Source organism: Melitaea cinxia, chromosome 1 (assembly GCF_905220565.1).
Source record: "Melitaea cinxia chromosome 1, ilMelCinx1.1, whole genome shotgun sequence".
In the NCBI taxonomy this organism is placed as follows: domain Eukaryota; kingdom Metazoa; phylum Arthropoda; class Insecta; order Lepidoptera; family Nymphalidae; genus Melitaea; species Melitaea cinxia.
In genome coordinates, this window is record NC_059394.1 from 18,294,602 (window position 1) to 18,321,072 (window position 26,471).

General features: G+C 32.2%; 5 protein-coding genes and 1 long non-coding RNA gene across 6 annotated transcripts; 2 read left to right on the forward strand and 4 right to left on the reverse strand.

The window, feature by feature from the left end:
- The first annotated feature begins 631 nt into the window (after positions 1 to 631).
- LOC123658211 (mediator of RNA polymerase II transcription subunit 27) lies at positions 632 to 2,099 on the forward strand. Its single transcript, XM_045593656.1, has one exon. It carries the CDS (start codon positions 638 to 640, stop codon positions 1,535 to 1,537), a length of 900 nt encoding a protein of 299 aa, XP_045449612.1. The 5' UTR covers positions 632 to 637; the 3' UTR covers positions 1,538 to 2,099.
- Positions 2,095 to 6,603, reverse strand: LOC123658200 (RCC1-like G exchanging factor-like protein). Its single transcript, XM_045593646.1, has 7 exons — positions 6,335 to 6,603; positions 5,904 to 6,082; positions 5,377 to 5,568; positions 4,677 to 4,879; positions 3,975 to 4,147; positions 2,982 to 3,146; positions 2,095 to 2,474 (listed from the first exon to the last, which is right to left on the reverse strand). Exons 1-7 carry the CDS (start codon positions 6,444 to 6,446, stop codon positions 2,137 to 2,139), a joined length of 1,362 nt encoding a protein of 453 aa, XP_045449602.1. The 5' UTR covers positions 6,447 to 6,603; the 3' UTR covers positions 2,095 to 2,136.
- A 7,092-nt stretch (positions 6,604 to 13,695) lies between these two features.
- On the reverse strand, positions 13,696 to 17,694 carry LOC123670379 (centromere/kinetochore protein zw10 homolog). Its single transcript, XM_045603878.1, has 5 exons — positions 16,182 to 17,694; positions 15,244 to 15,450; positions 14,843 to 14,972; positions 14,138 to 14,279; positions 13,696 to 13,962 (listed from the first exon to the last, which is right to left on the reverse strand). Exons 1-5 carry the CDS (start codon positions 17,692 to 17,694, stop codon positions 13,747 to 13,749), a joined length of 2,208 nt encoding a protein of 735 aa, XP_045459834.1. The 3' UTR covers positions 13,696 to 13,746.
- A 1-nt stretch (position 17,695) lies between these two features.
- LOC123670385 (protein POLR1D-like) lies at positions 17,696 to 20,102 on the reverse strand. The gene is made up of 2 exons (XM_045603886.1): positions 19,853 to 20,102; positions 17,696 to 17,948 (listed from the first exon to the last, which is right to left on the reverse strand). The coding sequence occupies exons 1-2, from the start codon at positions 19,918 to 19,920 to the stop codon at positions 17,696 to 17,698; spliced, it is 321 nt and encodes a 106-aa protein (XP_045459842.1). The 5' UTR covers positions 19,921 to 20,102.
- Positions 20,103 to 20,318: 216 nt separating this feature from the next.
- LOC123670393 (translocon-associated protein subunit beta) lies at positions 20,319 to 22,001 on the forward strand. The gene is made up of 3 exons (XM_045603894.1): positions 20,319 to 20,433; positions 20,602 to 20,978; positions 21,539 to 22,001. The coding sequence occupies exons 2-3, from the start codon at positions 20,607 to 20,609 to the stop codon at positions 21,737 to 21,739; spliced, it is 573 nt and encodes a 190-aa protein (XP_045459850.1). The 5' UTR covers positions 20,319 to 20,433; positions 20,602 to 20,606; the 3' UTR covers positions 21,740 to 22,001.
- Positions 22,002 to 24,559: 2,558 nt separating this feature from the next.
- LOC123670403 lies at positions 24,560 to 25,624 on the reverse strand. Its single transcript, XR_006745913.1, has 2 exons — positions 25,382 to 25,624; positions 24,560 to 24,863 (listed from the first exon to the last, which is right to left on the reverse strand). It is a non-coding gene; the product is annotated as an uncharacterized LOC123670403 (long non-coding RNA).
- Positions 25,625 to 26,471: the final 847 nt, after the last annotated feature.

Sequence of the window (26,471 nt, forward strand, 5' to 3'; positions counted from 1 at the left end):
AGTGTTGTTCAGGCTCTTCGTCTATTTTTAATCTTGTTATTTAGTTGACTATATATTTAATTAGACATGTATAAAAAAGTCCTCAGAAATAAATACTCTTTAATATATGTACATATAATTATTTATTAGGTTTAATCGCTTTCAGTTATGCCAGTGCGGCACTGTCGATTTCGCCTATGTGCGTTTGTTTATATATAAGTTCCCGACGTAAATATATTTTGAAAGTTGCTAATACACTGGATCTGGAACATCGCTATAATACAATGTTGCCAATGGAATACGCTTAGGAAAACTGCCAACCACGAAGACCATGCTGCCAACATTAACAATACAATTGTATGTAAAGAAAACTTTTAAAAAGCCCGTTAAATAATGAATTATTTTAAGAACATTTTAGACTATTGAGTATACATTTTACTTTCATTGTTTTTTAATCAAATATGAATTAAAAAAATTCTTTGTTTTTCTCTGAATATCAGAATTAAAAAAAAAATTACAATAAGGGCAACCCCTACTTTTCAACTTCAAACTTCAAACTCGAAATGACAATGTCAGTCAAGCTTATAATGCTTATATGAATGTGTTTTGGCAATAAAATCACGTATTGATACCGGACAAATAAAATACTTTCATCAACATGAATCAAACTATCAACGTCGATCAACTAAATTCAGCGTTAGCTTCGTTGAGAACTCTTCGTTCAAGCGTCAGTCACGTATTTGAGACATTATCAAACGGGCTTCGAGCCGACCACGGCGAAGATGGCAAAGATAAATTTTTACTAGAACTACAAGAACTTTTAAACAATGTAAATATAAATCTGCGAGATTTAGAACAGACTGTAAACGGTTTACCAATACCCACTGCACCATTCAACCTCGGCAACACAACATTTTTGAGTCAAGAAACAACGCAAGATCGACAAGCGCTATATACTCAGCTAGTAAACAGCTATAAATGGACTGATAAAATTCACGAATACAGTTCATTCGCACACACATTGTTAAGTCAGAATTCATTAAAAAGGTCATATATAAACTCTGGTAGTACAAAACGTCGCGGCAAACTACAGAGTAATCACAATGTTGCACCGCTGCAGGTTGATAACGTAATAAACAATATAGATAGATCGTACAACGATATGAAAATCACGATTTCGCGCCCATTCGCAAGCAACGCGGTCGTCCAAATAAATTTGAGCCATGTCTTAAAAGCTGTTGTGGCATTCAAAAGTTTGTTGATGGAATGGGTGATGGTTAAAGGTTATGGGGAAACACTCGACTTGTGGACGGAGTCAAGACATCATGTCTTTAGAAAGGTAACTGAAAATGCTCACGCTGCGATGCTACATTTCTACTCACCGACCATGCCTGAACTAGCAGTTCGGTCATTCATGACGTGGCTGCATAGTTACGTGAATCTATTCAGTGAGCCCTGCAAAAGATGTGGGTGCCACTTACATCATACATCCATGCTACCCCCAGCATGGCGAGATTTCCGTACCCTTGAACCATTACATGACGAGTGTAAGCAATAGTTAATGTGGTATTGAATAGGACAACTCGGAGCACTGGTACTAAACTTGTGTTGCGGTTTTCCTATTCAATATTACAAGTTGCAATTAGACAATTACAGGGACTTCAATAAAGAATTAAAGACTGTGAATAGCAGTGTAAAGATATGCCTTTTAAATATATACACAGGGCCAGTTTCGTGGGTTATAGATAGTTTATCCTTGAAATAAGTTATGAATGGACTTGTTTGCCCTTAATAAACTACAACTATTAAAATTGTATTTGCAAATAGAAATATCTCATAAGTGGAAATTAACTGTAAAATAAATATTATATCAAAAGATCTTTATCTGTTGGATGCAATCATCTGTCAAATAACTAAATCCATAACTGCTGAAACAGGTTCATAATATAGTAAATGATTCAGTAGTAAAGTAAATTCTATTTTATATTTAAATTAAGACTTATAAATGTTTAAAGTAATTTTTTTACTGTTTATAGTGTGTAATGAAACATGATACCTGTACTCTGTAATTATGTATTCATAATATTTGTAAAGGTGTTTTAATAAAACAGCATATTTAACTATAGCTTATATATTTATAATACACAATAAAAACAACTACGTAAAAGGCTTGCACATAGCAACAGTATGATCAACACTACATTTGACCGACAAGACGTGGGCACCAACACTTATTTTTAATGGAAAATTTTGATCCTTTCCGTGGCCTAAACCTAAACAGCAGTGTCTGTTCCTCCCCCACATGTAAAGGTCACCGTTATTTGTTATTGCCGCTAAATGCCCAATTCCACAAGCAACTTTTGTTACCATTGCTTCAGGGTTAAATTCATTCCTTCCAAACAATGGGGGTGGAATCTGTGTAGGGTTCTTAGCATGTTGTACATTAGGACCGAGTCCTAATAAACCGAAACCCCATACAAAAGCGTCACCGTATTCTGTAAATAATAACAGTATATGAATCAAATCTGGTCTTTTAATTCATTATGTAGACTAACAGAAAGAAGCTTTTTATCAATAATAATAAATAATTGTGTAACTTGGAGAACCCCATGCAGTTTGCTTAGGGGATTCTTTAATATTTGTAATATTTTATATATTTTGTAGTTGATGTGAGATTTTCGATTATTCCCCCCTCAGTTTAAATGACATTTGGTGAGATTTCATTGGACTCCCCCCCCCCATTCTGAGCTCAAGTAATTAATGGATGTCTCCTTACTTAAATGATTAAAATAATATTGAATTCAAGATTAAACTTACATAGACACAACAACTAACAATGTCCACTGCAGATTGACTACATTAATGTTGAATTAACATTAAATTATTAATGCTAATGGTGATTGTATGCCAAAAATAAAAGAAGAAGAAGAACCTAATGCGTATGTATGTATATTAATGTAATTATGACATATTGTAAATATATTATACAATTTTATAATTACCATTACAAATAAGACAAAAGGAGCCACCGGCTGCGATGTCCACAATTTTTCCTAATCCTTTAGTAAAATTGACGAGAGCGTATGACATGTTCACTTGTTGCTGATTTGTGGCCATTGGTACTTGTCCATATTCTGAGTTGCCCCATCCAAAAAGTTCTCCTTTATCTGCAAAACCATTTTTTTTTTTTTACTAATGTGAGCTTCCATCTGATTAAAAATATGTTAGCAATGCGTATTTTACACTGTGTGACAACACAAAAACAAGACCAAAAACTCGTTACTTGTCAGAGGGCTATGGAACGAAGCATAATGGGTTACACTAAACGAGACCGCAAAAGGGCGGAGGATATAAGAAAAACAACAAAGGTGGAAGATGTCATATTAAAAACAAAAACCCTGAAATGGAGGTGGGTAGGCCACATGCTCAGAGACACTGGAGATAAATGGACGAGGGATGTGTCCCTGTGGACCCCTCGATTTCACACCAGAAGAAAGAGAGGAAGACAAAGGAAGCGATGGTCAGACGAGATCAGAAGGGTTGCAGGCCCATTATGGCAGAGGACTGCATTGTCCCGAGAGAAGTGGAAGGAGTTGGAGGAGGCCTTTGTGTCCCAAAGACACGCGGATATACGTTAGCACGTACCCTTTTTGTAATATTGTCGATCAACATAAATTGTGAAAAACATTGTTAACTATATCCGCAATAAAGGTTTAATAATAATAATAATAATAATAATAAAAATTTTACACTGTGTCATATTCTTAATGTTAATATTTTTTTTTATAAATCTTTTACATGCACCTCCTTAGTCTACATAATTTTAATATACACCACAAAAGTAATTTACGTACAGCATCACATAATAAAAACATTTTAGAATTAAAGTGTTGTACAGCATCAAACAATTTAGAAGCATTCACTATAAAGATTATTTAAAATAAAATTTAAATATTCTTGTATCTCTTATACGTTTTACTTAATATTTTATTTACCATTCAAAGCAAGCACGCAGTCACCGGTAGATGCAACTTTAACAATCTTTTCACTGGTAATGTCTCCTTTGACAGCGGCAGGGTGGCCTTGATTGTCATATTTACCCAGACCCGTCTGTCCGTCCGCTCCCCACCCACACGAGAATACTTTACCTGATTCTGTTATAAATAGACTGGAAATAACAAACATTAATATATTATGTAGATATTACTAAATTTCTTAATTTTACTAAATCTTGAGCATTTGCTTAATAATGAAAGACAATTTTTCAGTTTTTCTTTCATGTTTTCAAGACTATTTTAACATTACATTACTGTCTATTTATTTTGCGAAACACTTATCGTGTCATAAAATTTTAAATAATCACATATTAATATAAAATAGTGCTCATTATACACTATGGGTAAAACATGAGTTCACACAATTTTTGGCGCGAACTTGTTGTTCAGCAATGGACTGTATTAGGCTGAAATGATGATGAGTGTAATGAGTGAATAACTACACTTTTTCAAAATATATCTTGTTATTAGGTTTTAAAGAAAAAAAAACGAGATTTTTTATTGTTGTTAAAATTTTTATTTTATTTTATTTATTTATTTATACCTAAAAAACATATTATATATAATAAAATAACATAAGCAACACTAGAAAACCCAACATAAATAGAATTTCTTATTTTATTTATTAAATTTATAACTTACCTATGATCTTGTCCACAGCAAACATCGATAATTTTTTCTTTTCCTAAGCTTTTGATATTATGGGATGCCATGCTCCCTCTGTACTCTTCATTGGGATTTATCTTTCTCCCACACTGCCCATACGCATTATTACCTAATGAATATACTCCTTCATTGTCAGTGAGTACGAGAGTATGAGCTCTGCCTGCTGCTAAGCCTGTAATCTAAAAAGCATAAAATTTAAATATGTATTTTAAATTATGCTTCTAAGCTATATAATAAGAATATCTATAGAAGTTTTATAATTGTAATACAGTGAGTAGGTGTTTCTATTTACAGTGTCTAAATTTTAAAATTACATATCTCAGACTAAACAATTCTTAAACTAATTTAGACTATAAAACAGACACAGTTTAAGTTGAATTTTAACATTTCTCCAATATAGATGTGTATTGCTCTATTTCTGACTGACTGTGTCACAAAAACTAAAACTCCCTATTTGCATTTATTTGTTGGTCCTTTTTTGAAACAAAATATGCTAATGTATATTAAGTTACGCTTCAGCCTGTAATATCCCACAGCTGGGCATAGACGTCTTTTCCCATGTAGGAGAAGGATCAGAGCTTAATCCATCACGCTGCTCCAATGCGAGTTGCAGATATATTAAGTTAAATACTACTAAAAATTCTTATTTTATATCATTGTAATATATTTTTGTTACCTTAGTTTCTAAAGATTTATATGGTATATAAATAGGTGCTGGACTGAGCAACATTTCTAAGGGACGTCCAATCCTAGGAGCGTGGTAGCCGATCTGTGAGTCTGTGTTTATACCGGTGCCAAATACTTTGTGTTGTTCACTTGTTTTCACTGATGCAACTGTGAATCCATACCCACATGCTATATGTGTCACCTGAAATAAAAGAAAGATGTATTTTTAGTGTAAACATAATTATATAGTGAATTTTAAACAATTATGTCTATTTATAGTTTTAAAATAACCAGGTTTGTAAAATAAACTTTTAAATAAATATGTGATAAAAGTTTTATATTTCAAATTGTTTAAAAACAATCTAAACATAACAAGTTTATATTTTATATTTAATTTTCACAAATACTTCATTTGCACCACTAATAAATTCATCACACATCAAATTGTAACATTCTAGTATAACAAAAAAGAATAGCTTGAGCTTAAACAATGTTTTTCAGCAAAATCTTGTATATATTTTTAAATTAAGTTCTTACATCAAATCTTTCACAAAAGCTAGATCTCATCGGATACCAGACAAAAGTAAAGTCGTTCCTGTAGGATTTCTTGCCGGTCTTCTTCCGCCTAGGCAAATGGATGCCAAGCGCGCCAGTCTCTGCCAACCCCCAGACGTACACTCTTCTATCGGAACTCTTACTTATTGGATATTGGAAAACTAAAAATATATTAAAATTAATGGCGTTTAATAACAAATATAGTGCAACATTAACATTTTGGTAAATACTTGAATTTCTTTCTGCAGGTAACTAAAAAGAATTTAAAAATAATTTTAAGGTTTAAATAAATAATTTTATAACCTATATAAAACCTATTTTAATGGTAAATAATTTATTTTAAATGGGCAAGTCATATTTTATTATTCTATAACAACAATTTAAATGGATAAAATAATTATAAATTAGTTTACTTGGTAGTTTTTCTTCATCTTGGGGATCATGGATTTTCTTTTTAGTAGTAGCGGAACGACTAAATAATAAATTAGGACATCTACGCTGCACAAGTGACTTTAATGTATTCATTTTATTATTTCAGATGCTTCTAATAATTAGTTAATTGTAGTGTTTTTTATGTTAGTCAATAAAACCATTTTTCTACTTGTGTTTTTTTTTCACATATTTCAAAATAATTTTGATTTTGACTTATCTTTATCATTGGAGTTGCAAGCTTTTAAAATATTTTACAATCGAATACGCGTACTCTGTGTAGCCAACCCTACAGTTTTAACTGTAGATCTACAGTTTTTTGGAAATTCTCTCAGTTTTTAGTTTAGGCCTTAAAATCTACAGTTTTTTGCTTAAGATGCTAGCGCCATCCATTTTGTTTGCTACGTAGTAGTTCGTGCAATAAGTCAGCTTAAGTAAAACCTACTATCATCGAACCGGAAGTAATGGTCATCAATCGATTTAATAGATGGCGTTATTCGTAGACAGTCTTAAATTGTTTCGGTCAATGTTAGTTTTTCTTACTGGGAAATCCCCGCGAATGCTTTGACTGTCGAGATATATGTACTTGACCGTGTATTCAGTCATTCGTCTGATTAGATTCTTTATTGTTCGGTTAACGTTGTGAGTTGAGCAAAAGTTACGAATATGCATAGCTGTAGTAGTGATAGTGAGTCAGAAGTTGACAAATCCCCAGCAAGAAAGAAGAAAACAGTGAGATACGAGCAAAAATTTATTGACTCTTGGCTTAACGATGAAAAGTTTAGCGGATGGCTTGCAAAAAGTAAAAAAGGTAACACATATTTTTATTGCTCTGCATGCGACTGTGATCGTAAATGCGGAATTCAAGAATTGACGCGACACAAAAATTCATCAAAGCACCAAGTAAACTGTAAATAATTGTGTTTGCTCGCAAACGAAAAAAAAACCGACTTCAATTACATCGAAGAGTAATACAACGTAGATCGACGAAAAAATAGTAATACTTTGTTCGTATTCCATATAACGCGACATTATAAAATTGTAGAATTATATAATGTTCTACTGTTATTTCTAACATTTTGTTAGCGATTGTAGGCACAAATTTCATAAAAGGCCCGTCGTCGATTCGCGCGAAGCGCTGACATCGCTTATTACGGCGGGTTTTTTAGTTGAAGCGGATTTATATTGAATTACGGTTTATGTCTTTTTTATTAAAAATATGTAATGTTCATGTTTTCACACAGCTCCGATGCACGACTGGAGTTTACCCCTTCAGATCAACTGTCTAAATAGGCACAAAAGGCTTACTAGTCTAAGAAATATATTATTACTATATCAAATTGTAAATAAATGAATGCAATAACGCCATCTATCGGAACCTAATTGCGTTATTAGAAAACGTCTGAACGCCATCTCTAACAAGGTCATTCGTTCAGTAGATTTTACTGTTCAATTTTTTCATTCCGGGGCCTTAAATGAAAATCGATTCTTGAGGAGAAAACTCCAAAAACAGTCAAGTAAATACGCCATATCAGATATAGCTCAAAAAGTTCGAGTCAAATCTCAATTATATTTAAATGGGACCACATGACAAGCACCACCTATCGATTAAAAAAAGAATCATCGATATCGGTCCACCCAGTAAAATAGTAATGAGGTTAATATAACGTTGGTCGACGTAAAATAGCCAAGTAAATACCCAGTATTAGCGATAACTCAAAAATTAAAAGCTCAAATATATTTATAACGAATAAACTGCTACTCTCTACTCTAGTGGAATATTGTAATTTGATCGATAGTGAACGAAGTAATTTCATTACATTTTGATAGATGGCGTTGTGGCAAAGTATTGAACATGACCACAGTCGTCTTAATATCGTCATGTAAATACGTGTCATCAAAGATTACTCAAAAATTGCTCATTATATCTCAATCATATTTAAAACGGACGACATGACAAGTATTAGCTTTTGATTTATACAAAAAAGATCAAGATCAGTGCACCCAGTAAAAAGATATAACGTATAATACAACGTAGGGTGACGAAAAAACCGTCAAGTAAATACGCAATATTAGATATAACTCACAAATTACGAATCAAATCTCAATTAAATTTGAATGGGACCACGTGACGAATAGTAGCTTTTAATTTATATAAGAAACGTCAAAATCGGTGCACCCAGTAAAAAGTTATGAGGTATAATACAACGTAAGGTGACGAAAATAATGTCAAGTAAATACGCGTTATCAAAGATTAATCAAAAAGTAGTTATCAGATCTCGATAAAATTTATATGTGACCACATGATAAACATCAGCTTTCGATTAAAGTAAAAATTATCAAAATCGATACACCCAGTAAAAAGTTATTGCGGATTTTCAAGAGTTTCTCTCGATTTCTCTGGGATCCCACCATCAGATCCTGGTTTCCTTATCATAGTACCAAACTAGGGATATCCCCTTTCCAACAAAAAAAGAATTATCAAAAATCGGTACACCCAGTAGAAAGTTATGTGGTATAATACAACGTAGGTCGACGAAAAAAGCGTCAAGTAAAAACGCATTATTAGATATAATTCGAAAAGTAGTTGTTAGATCTCAAATAAATTCAAATGGGACCAATCGGCACACACCACCTTTCGATTAAAACAAAATTTGTCGAAATCGGTCTACCTGGTCAAAAGTTCTGATGTAACATACATAAAAAAAAAAAAAAAAAAAAAAAAATACAGTCGAATTGAGAACCTCCTCCTTTTTTGGAAGTCGGTTAAAAAATACAAAAGCAACCGAAGCTTACGTCTTTGTTTGCATCATCGTCAAAATTACAGGAACCGAAGCAAATAGCGAAAGCTAGCGAAATCAAATTAGCATGTTTTATTGCGGAACATAATCTTGGATTTAATGTTGCCTCACATCTGACTAATTTAGTAAAATCGGTGTGTCCAGATTCAAAAATTGCTGAATATTTGTCTATGAGCCGAACGAAAGCAAGATCTATTGTAGTAAATGTGACAGGAAAAACCGTCGAAGAAAACTTGATAAAAAAATTAAGGGAAAACGAGTTTGCATTGTTGGTAGATGAGAGCACTGATAAGTCGACAATCAAGCATTTAGCTTTAATAGCGAGAATAGTCAACACAAACTATGAAGTAGAAGATAAATTTCTAACTTTGATACCGATCACCGACGGCTCAGCGAAAGTTTTGTACAAAAAAACTGTCGAATATTTCCACGAGAAAGAAATTCCGTACAAAAAGAATTTGTTAGGATTTGCGTCTGATGGCGCCAATGTCATGTTCGGGGCGAATAACTCGATGATCACTCATTGAAAGGATGACATACCTAATCTTTTCACCATGAAATGTATATGCCATTCATTTGCGCTTTGCGCATCCCAGGCATGTGAAAAATTGCCGAGGGGTCTTGAAGATTTTTGCCGTGAAGTTTTCAATACCATCCAAAATTCACCTAAACGTATCGGTGATTTTAAAACTTTTCAGGCGTTTACAAATATAAAACCGCATAAAATATTACACCCTGCACAAACCAGATGGCTATCGTTGAACGATGTCGTAAATAGATTGTTGGAACAACTTCCAGCTATAAAATTATATTTCCAATCAGCAGTGTTTACAGATCGTCTTCTTTCTGCCCAAAGCATTTTGACAAAAGCCATGGAACTGACAACTGAATTATACTTGGAATTCCTACGATTTGCTTTACCAATATTTACAGATTTGGATAAAGAAATGCAGGCAGAAAAACCAAAGTTGTATTTATTATATCATAAGATCTACACAGCATATGCGACAATTTTAGAATGCTTTATACAACCGGTTTATTTGGAACTAACAAAAGAAGAGATAAGCAAAGCCAAAGACATTTTAAATACCAAAGAACAAAAAGTATTAAGCGTTGATGTAAATGACGTTCGAATCCATTTGCCGTTATTGGAAACGTATGTTGGAGGAATGGTACCAAATTTAATTCGATTGAAAAGAGACACTTAAGAGTTAGACGACAATAAACTTTCCAATTTTTACACGAAATGTAAAGAGTTTTACATTGAGGCAGTAACCCAAATCAAACAAAGGTTTCCTTTCGCTGATAAAGAACGTCAGGCACTAAAGTGTTTACAGATGTTGAACCCACAAGTAATTTTAAGTCATGATTTGAGCAAAAAACATATAACTTCAATTTCTGAATTATTATATTATTTCCCAAGTATTTGTCCAGAAAATATAACAGAATTAGATAGAGAATGGAGAACCCTTCGCAAGACAAATTTTGAATTTAACGAGACTGAGACGCCCAGTGTAGAAAAATTTTGGTGGCATGTTTTTAAATTAAAAAAAGGCGATGGCTCTGCGATGTTTCCACTTTTATCGACTTTAACTAGAAAGCTTCTATGTTTGCCGCACAGTACTGCTACGGTAGAACGCTTGTTTTCCAGCATTAATCTTATGAAAACGAAGCTTCGAAATAAACTTTCTACGACTACAATAAAAGGTACCTTGCACACAAAGTCAGAAATTAAAAATTGTTTTGAGTTCAATGCAACAAATGACCATTTAAAAAAATTCAATCAAAATATGTACGATTTCAAGAATAAAGATGAAACGGAAAATCAAGAAGATATAGAAATTGAAAATGAGATAGTAGCTAGTGATACCATCTAATATGTATCGTCAGCAGCCGATGATCAGCTGCTGATCAGCTACTATTTCATTGTTATCGATGGACATTTATAAGCTGTTATAATTAAGATTCCTTAAAAATCGCTAGTCACATTTCCTGAAGTGTTACATTACTAGCTTTTAAATATTACTGATTTTATTTGACATAATGTATCTTTATGACTTTTGATATTTAATTTGATTAGAACTTTGATAATCACATGATTTTTCTTGTTTTTTATTCCTTCCTCTAAAATGTATTCTATTTATTACCGCCATAAATAATAAAAAGACAAAGCTGTAGATTTACTGTTTTTTAATTTGATATTTACAGTTTTCTACAGTTTTTTTCTAGCATGTCTACAGTTTAGCTCTATGCTGGGGTTGGCAACACTGCGCGTACTTATACAATGCCAAACCGTAAAGTATGAATAGTTGAATACAGGATACACACTTACAGCAGCGGCAAAACGATAGTATTTTTTCTAACATTTACGTTCGTTTCGCCCAATTACACAACTATAACTTTTAAACCAAAGATTATAAATAGAAATATCTGACGATTCGAATCAATTTAAGAGCTACTTAACAGCTACTTGTCAACGTGGTATCGTGCAACGTGTGCGAGTGGGTGCGGATGCTAGCGGTGAATTACCAAGTAGATTCGGCGTGCCACAGGGAAGCATTCTTGACCCTATACTGTTCCTTGTGTACATTAGCGAAATGATTGAAGGCGTATCCGGAATAGAAGATATAATTTGTTACGTCGATGATACAGCAATATTATTTCAAGGTACTACATGGAAGGAAACTTACAAAGCCGCAGAACAAGGAATGTCACGTGTAGCAGATTGGCTATTGAGAAAGTTGCTGACAATAAATATTAATAAAACTAAGCACATAACCTTCCACAAAACGCGCATTTCACATCCTCTCGCAACGACATGCTTAAAATTACATACCTGCAGCCTAATACCCTTATACTGTGATTGTCATCCAATAGCCCGAACAACCAAGTAAAATATTTGGGTGTCTTAATAGACGAAAACTTGTCCTACAAAAACCACGTAGCCGATATGGCATCGAGAATTCGCAAAACTACCTTTGTGTTTAAATCCCTCAGACACGCGGTTCCCGAAGACATTGTCGTATGTATACAGGGCACTGTGTCAGCCCCTTATCCTCTATTGCATGGGAGTTTAGGGTGGTGCTGCCAATTCAATTATGATCGCAGTTGAAAGCTCAGAGATCAGTTCTTAAGGTCATGCTCGGCAAGCCCTTTAGGTATAGTTTGGATCTACTCTACAAAGATTGCGAGTTGTCAATAGTTCGACAACTATTCATACTAAGAGGTGTTTATGCATAAAGTTGCAGTAGCCTCACCAGATCACGAGCACAGACTTAAGCAGCGAGTATACCGAATCCTGGTTCCCTCTTCATGAACCACCTTTGTTAAACGATAGCCGTACTACCTTTTACCGCGCTTATATAACATACGCGTACATAGTAAAATTAAAATAAAGGCTCTCTCTTCTCACGAACTGAAACAAATACTTGAACACTGGTTGTTAGGACTGGATTATGCAGAAACAGAAATCTTAATATAAAAAAGGGGGAAAACTTCTGTAATCACACACACGCGCTCACACATACTCACATGCACACATACACACACCTATAAAAACACGCACACAACGAGAATGTTATTATAATTTTTTTATTTAATTTTTTTTTTTTTTTTTTATTAATTTTATATAAAATAGTTTATGTCGGCTCGATCTGTGTCTAAAGAACTATTCGTCTGGTAATTACATGCCTGGCATCTGCGATACAAGCTGTGCTTAGTGCAGATGACGTTAAAAATAATTACATTGTATAGTTTTCATGGCAATAATAATTATTATTATCATTATTATTTTTATTATTACTTTAGATGAAATTATTAATTAAAAAGGAAAACACTGTCACATACTTTTATATGTAGGATACCGTTATACGTCAGATAGTTATATCGGCAACCGTGTAAAACATGAAGGTGATAATTATTCTCTTAACTCATGCAAGAGACACTACACACTGTCATATATTTTTGTACTTCTGAGATGATTGATGATTTGAACAATCGTACGACGGTAAGCAGTTACCATAGCCTAAAGATCTTTGCAACACCAGAAGCATTGCCAACCCTACTCCAGTTCCTCCCCAGTAGTTCTAACCGCCCTACTCACCAAAAAGCAGTGCTATTAAACTGTGATCTCCTGTAAGGTTGAGGTACTGCTCATGACAGGCTGCTCCAAATTTTGAGCACGATATTTCCTGTTGTGCTCTTAAAGCAATTTCTATGATTGTTTTATTCTTATTATCTCAATTATCGTTTTGTTTCATTAGTAGAATGAAAACTAATACAATGTGGAAATTATCCTCATAACACGATGGACTTCTATTAAACAGTGCTATAAAAAAAATTAGGAAGCGAACAGTTTAAAATATACCTACATATGAATTTATGAGTTCTGAAATATCTACACTAGTGTAGTGTTAAATTCGTAAGGTTAAAAAAGGCGTGAGTAGCACCACAAACTTTTTATTTATTATTAATAAGGCATATACCCAACGGGAAAAGGAACTATCGATTAGCTTAAGATGTTGATATAAATGAAAATAACGAAGGCCATAAACACATAATATTATATTAATAATAACGTCTACAACAGAACAAAATTATTTTATCTTCGACAGTAGATTGGCGCGAAACTGCGTGTTCTGGAACAGAGCTTTGATGAGACTTCTCAATTCCTCTACATTAAAATGCACGGCTAATGGTCCTGTTCCATCGTTCCAGTGATTTTCTATGTCCTTTAGAGAACCGCCGAGTACAAAAATTAATTCTTGCAGTTTGATCCACGATTTAACGTATGTCTCGACATCTGATGTATTCTGAGAAAGAAAAAAAAAACAATTTTGTTTTTTTACACTAAGGTAGTTATTAATAACGGATATTATGCTATAACTAATAGTTTCAATTATAATTAAACATTCCTCTTATTAAACTTCTATAGAAAAATCTGTAGATAAATATAGAATAAGATTTATTGTTGAAAAATATACTTACTTGGAACAATTGAGGTGCCTTTTGTACAACTAGAGTGTAGATTTCGGTGAGCTGTGTTGCCATCTCCATCGATATATCTTCTACGGTACACACCCGGTGTATCAGCTCATCCACGAACATATTGACCAGTGTTGCCATCAATCTTAAAGGAGATAAAAAAAATTACATGCAAAGAAAATTATGATGTTTTATCAGTTGGGTGATTAAACAAAGACAAAAAAAAAATACAGAAAAAACTAGTAAACTTGTAATCACAATCTAGTTTTTACACAATCAACTACATTATATTTATATATATATTTTTTTAATATATATTTTTCCACATTGTATTAGTCTAGGTCGGCAAACAAGCGTACGGCTCACCTGATGGTAAGCGATTACCGTAGCTTATAGACGCCTGCAACACCAGAAGCATCGCAAGCGCGTTGCCGACCCAATCCCCAATCCCCCCCTCCTAGGAGCTCTGGTCACCTTACTCAACAACAGGAACACAGTACTGTTTAAAAACAGTATTATTTAGCTATGATCTTCTGTAAGGTCGAGATACTAACCCAGTCGGGCTGCTCCATATTTTGAGCAGGGAATTCCTGCTGTGCCCTACCTCATATATATATATATATATATATATATTGATTTTCATAATTTTAAATGAAAAAAATAAATTTTTCAACAAGATAAAAACGTGAAAAAAAATATATATCTTACTTTGTAAACACATTAGACGGGAAAACCCCGATCCATACATTCTTCAATAGCTGCAACTGCCTGAGACACTGCCTGACGGCCGCTTCTGCGTTCTCACCTAAGACATCTTTTACTACGATGCAGTTCAAATCTAAACGTTGTAAAATAATACACACGTTAAAATGCTATTTTATAGAATTATATTTAATTCAAGGAAATAATAAAGTATTGAATCGAGTTAACTTCTAGCTAGGCCATCATATCGAAGATTTACTGCACGATGTCTTAATAAGTCGTCAAATTGACTAATAACAAACATGTTAAATATTTATTAAATCATAGTATTTGGGACCACAAAGTTTTAAGCATTTATTTTTCATAACTATAGTAATCTTGATTTTTTCGACAAAACAGCTACATACCCGAAGAACGAATGTTGTCCAATATTTGTTTCCTTTGTTGCTGCATGTGCATTGTCAGATGTTTGTATCCCAACTCCCTGAGCTTTTGCACCAAGTCCAAAAATCCTATCGAGTAATCTAGCTCCCTGTCGTCCATCAAAGACAACCATTTGTCACCTAGCGTCTGTAGGTTATGTGCGAGATACATACAATTGTTGTGAAACAATGCTGAAAAAGGAAAATACTAAAATTAATTTCTCCAAATTCAACTATTGATATCATCATATCAATACATAATTATAATAAAAATGCAAATGTAATATGTTTGTGCACGCTAATCTCAGAAATGGCTTATCCGATTTAGATGCGGTTATCACTAATATATTGTGGTAAGCTTCACTTAACATTTAATGTTTGTTTCATACAATTGGTTCATAGATAAAAAAAGTTATGCCAATTTTAAGAAGAATTACGTTGAACATGTAAAGTTACTATTTCAGGCGGACGAAGTCGCGAGCACAGCTAGTATTCTCCTATAAAACTGGATGTGCCCTAGCAACATATTTTGGGTGTAATCATCTCTCCTAAAGAAATGTAGCGAATTTTAATAAGTAGGCACCTATCAAGAGTCTTAGCTAATAGAATGTATTCATATCATATCAAATTTATGTCAAATTCAGACAGATGCAAAAAATACAGATTTGGTTTCATTATTTAAGAATTTCTCTGAAAAAAAAAATTGAATACATTGTACTGAATTGGGCGTCACAATTTTATTATAAGTATAAATTTGAAGTGCAACATACCAATTTGTTACAATTCGTATAGTTATTAGAAGAGGTTTATTTTAAAGTCAAACATCGTTTGCCATGAAGAACTTTCATCGCGAATAAAAACAAAATAGCCCATCTTAATATACCAAAGTTTATATTAAATAATAATTAATATCAGATACCTACCAACATATTGCGGTATTGTCTGCAGATAATTTTCATGACTATATGGGACCACCGCATCGTACAGTTCGAATATGAGCCTCACGGTATAATACATTTTCTTACAAACAACATCAGAACACTGCGCCGCTTGCTCCATTATCAAGTAGACCAGATCGAGTAACTCCCGAGCGGTTTTCGATATCATACATCTCGGAAAGTAGAACAAACTTTTTGGTAATGTCTTCCCAAATGTATCAAGTGCCTCCTCCGTGTAAGTGTCCACTGAATAGTTTTCGGAATTCATTTGCTCATCTGGTATCTTTTCGACTCCTATAGACATTGTGATACTTAAATCTTTGAGCATAATACTTCGCGCAGTTTCTAAGAAGTACTGACTCGATCTGTGCGAAAACAGAACATCAATATTGTCCATGTACTTCAACAGCGTCAGACCTTCTTCGGGGAATAAATTAATAACTGTTAGAAAATATTGGAAATCTTGTATATCAGATGTTACTTTATCGTAACATTGCAAATCGTTGATATTATTTGGTATCGTATTCACTAGACAATCGTTAATCATCATTTCACAAAAGTCCGCGTTAATCAACTGTCCGAATATTTTCATAAGTGTTTTATTTTCAGAATATTTTATGTTGAATTTATTATTGATGAACTGAAACAATAACTTCATATTTGCTATTACGACATTGTACGGAGGAGTGAAATTCGGTTTATAATTGATCGTTATTGTTGCTGTTTCGTCGGTAGCTGAATAAATCGAACAATCGTGTTTCAGTATTGGTGTTAAAACATCTTCCTTAAGAATTCTGGCAAATGCTGAAATTTTTCCAACCAGATTTTGGGTGTTATCTAGTGCAACTAAAACATCTTTACAATTTTCAGATTCATCTAATATTATATTCATTGTGATAATTGTTTTATGATTTTGGAGATCCATACTGAACGATATCATTTTTTCCCATTCCTCGTTCAGGTCGTGCAAAAGATCATCCAAAATTAACTGGGCTGTATTTTTCGTACTCTCATAAAGTTCTAACTGCTTAAAACCACTAGTAGGCGTCTCTATAAACTGCATTAATTCGTCAATTGCTTCGATGGCTCTAGAAAAACTCTGAGCTTCCCTACCTTCATCGAACTGTTTCATGTATTCACTGCATCTTATAACATCATCTACGATGTTCAAAGCAAAATTAACTGATTGTAATTCTTTGGCAATTTTATCGTGACTATCAAGAGACTGAATAATTTCTACCATAGCTTCTTCTTCTATTTCTTGTTTACAAGTCTCCATTTCGTCGACGAGGTCTTGGCTTTCGATACGTAACTCATCGCTCTCGGCTACTATAGCTTCTATATCATAATCACAATTATCTATGAATTTCCTTACGTCTACTTTTCGTTGATCTATTTCTTTTATTATTAGTGGCATTATTTCTTCAGGATCCCATGTTGATTCATTGGCGTTTATAATTTTACTAATAACACTTTCAACGTCGTATTCTTCCGCCATTTTAGCACTTTTTTTTTGATCTGTCCTTTTTGATAGGGAGTTCTGGTTTTCGTTCGTTCTTTTGAGGTTTATATGGGTTTCGATGGGCACTGCTTGTGTAATATCTATTGGAGCCTACGGCATGCCTGAGTGTATTGACTAGAAAACGTTTGTTTGTTTTTTGCTGAGGGGCTTTTATCCAACCTGATGGACCAACTATTTCAGCTCTTGCAGCACCTTGCACTGCTTCCCGTAATAGCTCTTCGACCGCCAACCTAAGTAATGTAATAGGGAAGTTTTATTTAAATCAGCTATAAGTTTAATTATAATTCTTTAAAAAATTTAATATAGTACCCACTATTTTTATCAAAATATTAAATTATGGAATATAATTCAATACTCAATCAAAATAAAAAAACTTATACATATGAAATAATTCTCTGCATGATCAGAAAAACTTAATAATATAAATAAATATGGATATTTTTGTTTCAATATGTTTATAAACTTTCACAATAACTATGAGCGCTTTTGATTGTATGGGATTTTTTTAGTGTGTGTAACTAAGTCGGCAAACTAGCGTACGGCTCGCCTGATGGTAAGCGATTACCGTAACTTATAGATGTCTGCAACACCAGAAGCATCGCAAACGCGTTGCCGACCCTATCCCCAATTTCGCCTCAGGAGCTCTGGTCACCTTACTCACCAACAGGAACACAACACTGCTTGAAAACGCATTATTTAGCTGTGATCTTCTGCAAAGTCGTGGTACTACCCCAGTTGGGCTACTCCATAATTTAAGCAGAAAATTTCCTGCTGTGCCCTACTTCAGTTATATTTAGCGTGATTGTTATTTTGAAAAGTATATGGGGTTTCAAAACAAAGATTTAAATTTTTTTCTAAGTAACTAAATTAATGTTGTTGTTTTATACACTTTTCAAATTATAAGCTTTTTAGCATAAATTAACATTTCTGTAATGTGGTATGGATCATACTATCATAATATAAGCTGCAGAATCAAACTTCATTCATGACTTATCTTAATCATTGAGCACCAGTTTCTTTTTCAATTGTAAATTATCTCTTTTCATACTTTACTATGACTAGTAAAACCCATTGAAATTAGTTTTATTTTTATTAAATTAATTGTACAAAGATTTTCCAAATCATAATACATTTTATTAGAATTAAACAAAAAGACAGATAAGGGATCTTCTTTTAATCACATGATTTTTTTGGTGATGGTGAGGTTTTAGACACCCCCTCCCATACCCAAAAATCGCCCTCTTTCCCATACCCAAAAATCACGAGTCAAGTTTTATGCGAAATATGTTGAAATTTTCAGAATATTATCTTCAAATACAGGTATAGTCTGATAAAATTTTGGAAGATTAAGCAATGTGATACAAATTAACAGACAGATGGTAAGATTGCAGATTACTTGTTGCCTGTTTTTGGATTTAGAATTTGTGCATTCAATGAAAAAAGCCAACCCCCCGCCTCCTTGTGATATTTCGTGTTTTTGTTCCCAACCTCTTCCCACCTATTGTGCCTCACATGATTAATGGACGACCCCTAAGAGTTAAAAACAGTTTTTTATAGGTTCCTCTTCTAAATATTTAGTAAAAAGCTTATAGTTAAACATAAAAAACGCTATGTTATCTGTTAATAAAATTAGTAAAATATATTAAATCTCATTTTGAGGTAAGTAGTAAAAAATCTAATTTTTACTACAAGTGAAAATAAGTTAACAAATTCCAATTAATAATAGCCCATTTCTCTTTTAAAAGATTTTAAATTTAAATATAAATTGAAAATAATTATTTATTTAAATATGTTATTCAATAATATATTTGTAAAACAAGTTTGTTTTATTTTTCAATATTTTTTCGTCTCTTAAAACATTTTAAATTATAATAATATAATTTATAATTCACGTATTAGTCTTAAGCTGCTATATAAGTTAAAAATACAAAAAATAATTAATACATCATAACAAAATAATTTATGACTGACATTCAAATAAAACCGAGACAACTAAAAGAAATAAAGCAAGCATTTCATTTCGTTAAAAGATTTAACAATGAAATACAACCAACGGTAACTTTAATATCTTAAAAGAAACAACAGGTCAGACAAATAAAACATCTCGTAATAATGTATTAAAAATCAAGCGTACTTCTCTAGAGCTTCGTCATCTAGTGGTTCTTTAGCGGGTTCTTTGCTAACATCTTCTTTATCGGTCATAGTTTAACTAATTTTATAGCTCACTAATTACCTTCTGAGTAAGTATACACCGAATTAATTAAAGCTAGGCATTTTTCGAAAATTTATTTTCATTAAAAATACAAATTCAATACAATCTACTTAAAAATTGACAACTACACTCCGTAGCGTTCAAATAAAATAGATGCCGAAATAATCAATAATAATGGGCCTAATGGCCTATCTATAAATACTTTAATTAAATATGCCTTACATCACTTTTTAAATTTATAAAATTTTGGGAAAATATCTCCGTTTAATAGTATAGAAGTATAACATATTTTATCATATTAGCTTATCACGGGAAAACATTTTCATATTTATACAACATGTGAATGCACCCTAACTGTTCAAATCGATTATCTGGCAATGATTTGAACGCGTGGAGTGAAACGTCAGCCACGTAAATTGGAGAGGTGTCAATGTTCGTAACATTTCACTATTCTCGGCGCTCAAAACTAGCAATAATTTCGCATTATATTAGTTAACTATAAGGTATTACAAACAAAATATTATATATCTTTAATTATTTTATATAATTATCTTTTTACAAGTGTTTTTGAAGATTTCGTATTCGAATTTTCATTCATATTTTCGTCGATCATCGTTGTGCTTATCATACTTCTAAGCGGATAGATTTATTATCAAATTTTTATTTTTCAGACACAATGGGCCTGAAATTGCTAGCATTAATTGTTTTAATTGCTACGGCTGTCACAGCAGACGAGGAACCTGCGGCTGCAAGGCTTCTAGTGTCGAAACAAGTATTAAACAAATACCTAGTAGAGAAATTGGATATCCTTGTTAAATATACATTATTTAACGTGGGAACAGCTCCAGCGGTGGATGTGAAGCTTGTCGACAATGGATTCCATCCAGAAGTGTTCCAAGTGGTCGGAGGTCAACTTACAGCTCAAATTGACCGTATAGCTCCTCAGACCAATGTGTCTCACGTCGTCACTGTCAGATCCAACAGATTTGGATACTTCAACTTCACATCTGCTGAAGTCACTTACAAGAAAAGTGAAGATTCCACTGAGGTACAAATTTTTCTTTTTTTTTTTAAATCTTAAAAGTGAAGTGAAAGTAATTTGTTACATTGAGCTACTTGTTTTATAGATCCTCTTTGAGTTTCTTGTTTGCTTTAAATTTATTTCTGAGCGAGTTTTTGTATCATTTAATTTTTAATAATTTCTTACTCGTCTGTGTAGTTTGGATTGGATTTTATTTAATTGAAACGATCCCAACGTTGTTATTATGAATGTACAGTAATGTAAAGTAAATCTCTTTTAAACAATTTAAAAGGGATTTACTTTCCTAAATTTTATCGAATGTACTCAAATGAAATAATCCTTTAATATCACATAAATGTGTAAAAGAACGTGAGTTTTTTACCTAATAATTCTATATTAAAATATAAATTTATTTCGAAATTTTACAATATTTATTATTGTATTAGAGGTTAATAAAATATTATAAATAAATAAAAAAAAGTGTTATGATGCATTATATACAAGTGAATTATAGTACTTTAAAAGCATTTAATAGTTGATAATTACTTATTAATTATTCAACTATAATATTTATTTTAATGTTTCAGATCCAATATTCAATCAGCAGTGCCCCAGGAGAAGGCACCATTGTAGCTTTCAAGGATTACGACCGTAAATTCTCATCACACGTCTTAGATTGGGCGGCATTCATCGTCATGACTCTACCGTCACTCGCTATTCCCTTTGGTCTCTGGTACTCTTCGAAGAGCAAATATGAGAAATTATCAAAGCCCAAAAAGACTAATTAGTTAAGTTAGATTTTAGTAAACTATTTTGATAAAGTTATTTGTTTTACTGAAATTTAAAAAAAAAAATTGTACAGAACCAGCTATATTGTTACCAATGTAGTAATGAATGACAGAGTAATATGTAATACATTTCTAAAGAGGTTTTCTATGTATGTTTGGAACAAGCTGTGAATGATAACATTTATCACATATTTTTGTTCATTCATCCCATTTTAAGTTGTTATTAATTTATATGAACAATAAAAAATATTTATAGTCTAAATTATTATTTTACTTTGACGCATTTACAATTTTTTGAAAATTAATATATATAAGTATACATATATATATTTTTCATTTTTTTAAACTAAACCTATTCATGTTTCTTCTTCTTTTCTGTAATATGATTGAATTTTAAGAGCATGTTTTGTTTCAATGGAAACTACACTTTTATTATATATTTTTTTGCATACATAGTTCTTTAAGAATTGGAGGCAGATATGTTTGATTAGTGTGGACAAGACGAGTACAAAAATTAATCTAACTTGTAATCGCGGAGAGTGATCCGACCTTGACCATTCATATAAACAGCGCAGTTTAAAAATATACCCAGTCAATTAAAAGTACAATGCAACGAACTAATTATCTAATTACATATACATAATTATCTTGCAATGTATATGTGCATTAGGTTATTTGACAGGTGGCCTGAAATCCACATGTCGATATTCACAAAGTCGAGGCAATGTCATAAGGAAGTTTGAATTATAATTATCTATTCCACCCTGAGCATTATTTATAAAATGCTATTTATTACTTGGTTCATAACATCTATAAGAAATAATGTTAAACAAAAGCATATAAATGTTGCAAAGACAGCTGTTTCTGCTGCAGGAATAGTTAATTTGCTGTGCACTCAATATATTTTGATATGAAAATAGTTTAAATACGTTTAAGCAACTATTGATGTTATTTTCGAAATATTTGAAATGTTAATTTTGATAAATAATTGATTTACTTGCTGTGAAATAATATATTTTTGATGTAAAATGATTTAATTAATCATCATCATCACTTAAGCCTATCGTAGTCCACTGCTAGCTGAGTGCACGCCAAAAATGGCGTGAACTCATGTGTGTTTCCCGTAGTCACCACGCTGGGCAGACAGGTTGGTGACCGCAGGGCTGGCTTTGTCGCACCGAAGACGCTGCTGCCCGTCTTCGGCCTGTGTATGATTTGTGATGATTTAATATAATAATAATATACCTTATTGCACATTTAAATAAAGAACAAAATTTACATTACAAGCAATTATAGTAATAAATTGTACAACCAGGCGATCTTATTGCTAAAAAGCAATCTCTTCCAGACAACCTGATAATGAAAGGGATATTGCTTGTCAGATGGGCAGGTGGTATATAAATACATATAAATAAGTAAAAAACAATAGAATATGTAACAAATATATATTATACAAAAATACACACAACAGTCCTTTCTAAACCGTTATTATTAGGAGGCATGGCTAGATACTCGAAATTAGCGAGTTGTTAAGAGCCATTTCACAAAAATCGGTAACAATCTGCGAAATTGTAATATTTTGACGTCGTTAATCTCAGTGTTGGATGCAATAATGTAATTTATATTCTTGAAATATAATAGAGCAACCTTTGTTGTAGTCCATAGTCAGGTCAGAATTTTGATTTATATTATGTGTATAAAATTATTAACCTTTTCATCAGCCTCCTCCCTGGGTAAACGGTCGCAATGTATACTTTGAAGTCCTACTTTTCAATAACCTCTACGTTGAAACCATTTTAAAAAAATATCATAATATGTGGAATATAATTTTGTTGTCCACTATCATAGATTTTTATTCCATTTGTATCTCTATTAAACGATAAAAAAAATTTAAAGTTACGAATATTTTCCAAATAAGTACAATTTTAAAAGCGATATTTCTCTTAGAAAACTAAGTAATTTTAACGAACTATCTTCATCAAAGTAAACTTACATCATTAAGGAATATAAAAAAAATAATTAAAAGATGTAATTATTTTTAATACATTTTATATTAAATAATAAAAAGATAGTATATATTGCCACGCATCAAGCCCGGTAAATCAGTCGAGCGCTAGCGCTCTTAGAGGTAAGGTCCATGCCAAATTCTGCGCAGCCGTCTCTTTCGCTCACACGCGCCAAGCGCCTGTTGTTATAGCGGATAAAACGCATTTGATACTTTCATAATAAAATATAAATAAAATAAACATATTACGAAAATGACTGTAAAATAATATAATGATAATTTCTGTAAACAAATGTATAATTTAATTTTATTTTCTCACACTATCAATACAAATAAGCATTTCAACACAGATTAATAAACAAAAGGCAGATGGAGCGTGTGCAACAAAAAGTATGAAGCCACTTTTTATTCATGTGTGCGTGGCGACTAGAAATGGCAGTGTAGGAACACGTGCATCTATGTGTGTATAATGATACCATAAAAAGAAAAAAACTCCCTGTATTTTTTAAAATGTCCTTTTACGACAATAGGTTCTAAAGTTTTATTTGGATACATGAATTTATAACTAAATAAATACTTTAATAATAATAATAATATTAATAAAGGTTTCGTTAAAAATAACGAAAGAAATAGGTAATATGTCAAGATTTATATAACTAGCGGTCCGTCCACACTTTGCTTCCGGTATTAATTTTGTTTTTGTTTAATAAGGTTTAAATGGACTTTACAATGTTTACAACTCTAGATAATAAAACTTTAGTGTTTTTCAGTAGTACCATATTTATTTCATTAGATAAATTAAAAAAAAACATACATAATATAAAATATTTATTAATAATAATAATAATAATAATCATCATCATCATTTATTCACACACACACATACATCGATATACAGAAAACTTAAAGACTAGACCAAAAGATTAGATAGTATTACAAATAATTACATTGGAATTTTTTTTTATCAACCTACGACATTTTTCGGTAAAGCATAAGCCATCCTCTTTAAAATGTAATGAACACACAACGCAAAATTATGAAGCCTGCCAATTATTGTCTTGCCTGCTTTAGCGAATAATAGAAACCCATTCCTCGCGTAGAACAACATCTGTCGGCAATCTGCAAAAATCATTAAATAATAAAACTTAACACTGATTACAATATGTATTCTTTAAATATATCTAGCATCTTCCATTAATTCCACTAATATTATAATCTGGCTATTGCCCACAACTTAACAAAATATACCATATATGTAAATAACTTCATCATTATCATATATATGTATATATATATAGGAACTAAATTGATAACCATATACATTTTTATTTAAGCTCCTGCATTAGATATTAATGACCGAATCACAGTAAATGGTAATAACAAATAAAAATACATCTAAATTCGGAATAACTATTTAGGCGTGAAATTACGTGTGGAAATCGAATACACGTCCGTACATTTAAAAGTCAGTCTCACTAACGCCTAGACCATCAGGTAGTTTCCCCAATTGAAGGGAAAAACATTTCGCCGAACACTGGCAACACAGTTGAATTAATGTCGAGGTTTTGTGTTCCGAGATAACCATATAATTTATTGAGTGAATAAATAATAAAACCAATTAAATAATTTATAATTACCTGTGAAATGAAATTCCATCCTCTTTTTTTATTTTTGGGAACAACTTTCACAATGTTTAATAACACAAGACGGCATTTTTTGACAAAAATAATGAATCACTCGAGACGTTTAAACAATACGACGCTATCTTTAGCACTGCTGCGACTTTGTATTCGCTTTTGATTTTGTATTCGCTTTGGTGGCTTCACTCGCATGTTCGGTGCGCTCCATCTGCCTTTTGTTTATTAATCTGAGCATTTCAATCTGTTTGTCTTGTTATTTGTTAATTAATATGTTTGTCGGTGTCGATGTCATTAAACGCTTTTTTATTCATATCGTAAATATTAGATTCATTCGTAAACTGAAAAAACTAAATCAATTTAAAAAAATTGTTTCATAAAATTGATTTTTTTAATTTTATTTTAAATTTATTGACTGTTGTTATATAACATACTTGAAATTTTTAACAAATTAATTATGTAAAAAACATTTTATACCATAGTTATAATTTTTATTATACATCAGAAAATGATCACGATGGTCTTTTGGTTGTCACACTATACGTACTAGCACAAAGATCGCGCGGCTCGTACGACTCGCGCGATGCGACCAAATTTACCTAAACTTGCAGAGCGTAAAATTGTGAAATGGCTCTTAAGGCCATGAGACGAGTCCGTTTTTTGGAAATCTATAGATTCATACATTTTTCAGATAATACCAACGTAGAGAAGAAAGATAAAATGTTTAAATTGTGTTGCAAACTTGAATTTTGATGTATAGGTTTACGGTGGAATATTATGTCAAATACGCTTGTAGGTGTGAAAAATGAAAAATTTATAGTGTGAAAGTTTCTACTTATCAAATAAGCGTAAGCATGGGTATTATTAAAAAAAAATCTCAATTCGAATAGATGTAACACTAGTTAAATTTCCAACGTACATTGCTAGTTTATAAAATTAGCGTAAAACTGACAAATATTTTGGAATTGAGGGAAATATGAAATAACTTAGGTAAATTATAAACTGATTAGCAACAACTCGCAAATTTCAATCTTTGATGTCATACAAAGACCAGTGAATTGCGTTTGTTACACTATTTAGTATTTAGATA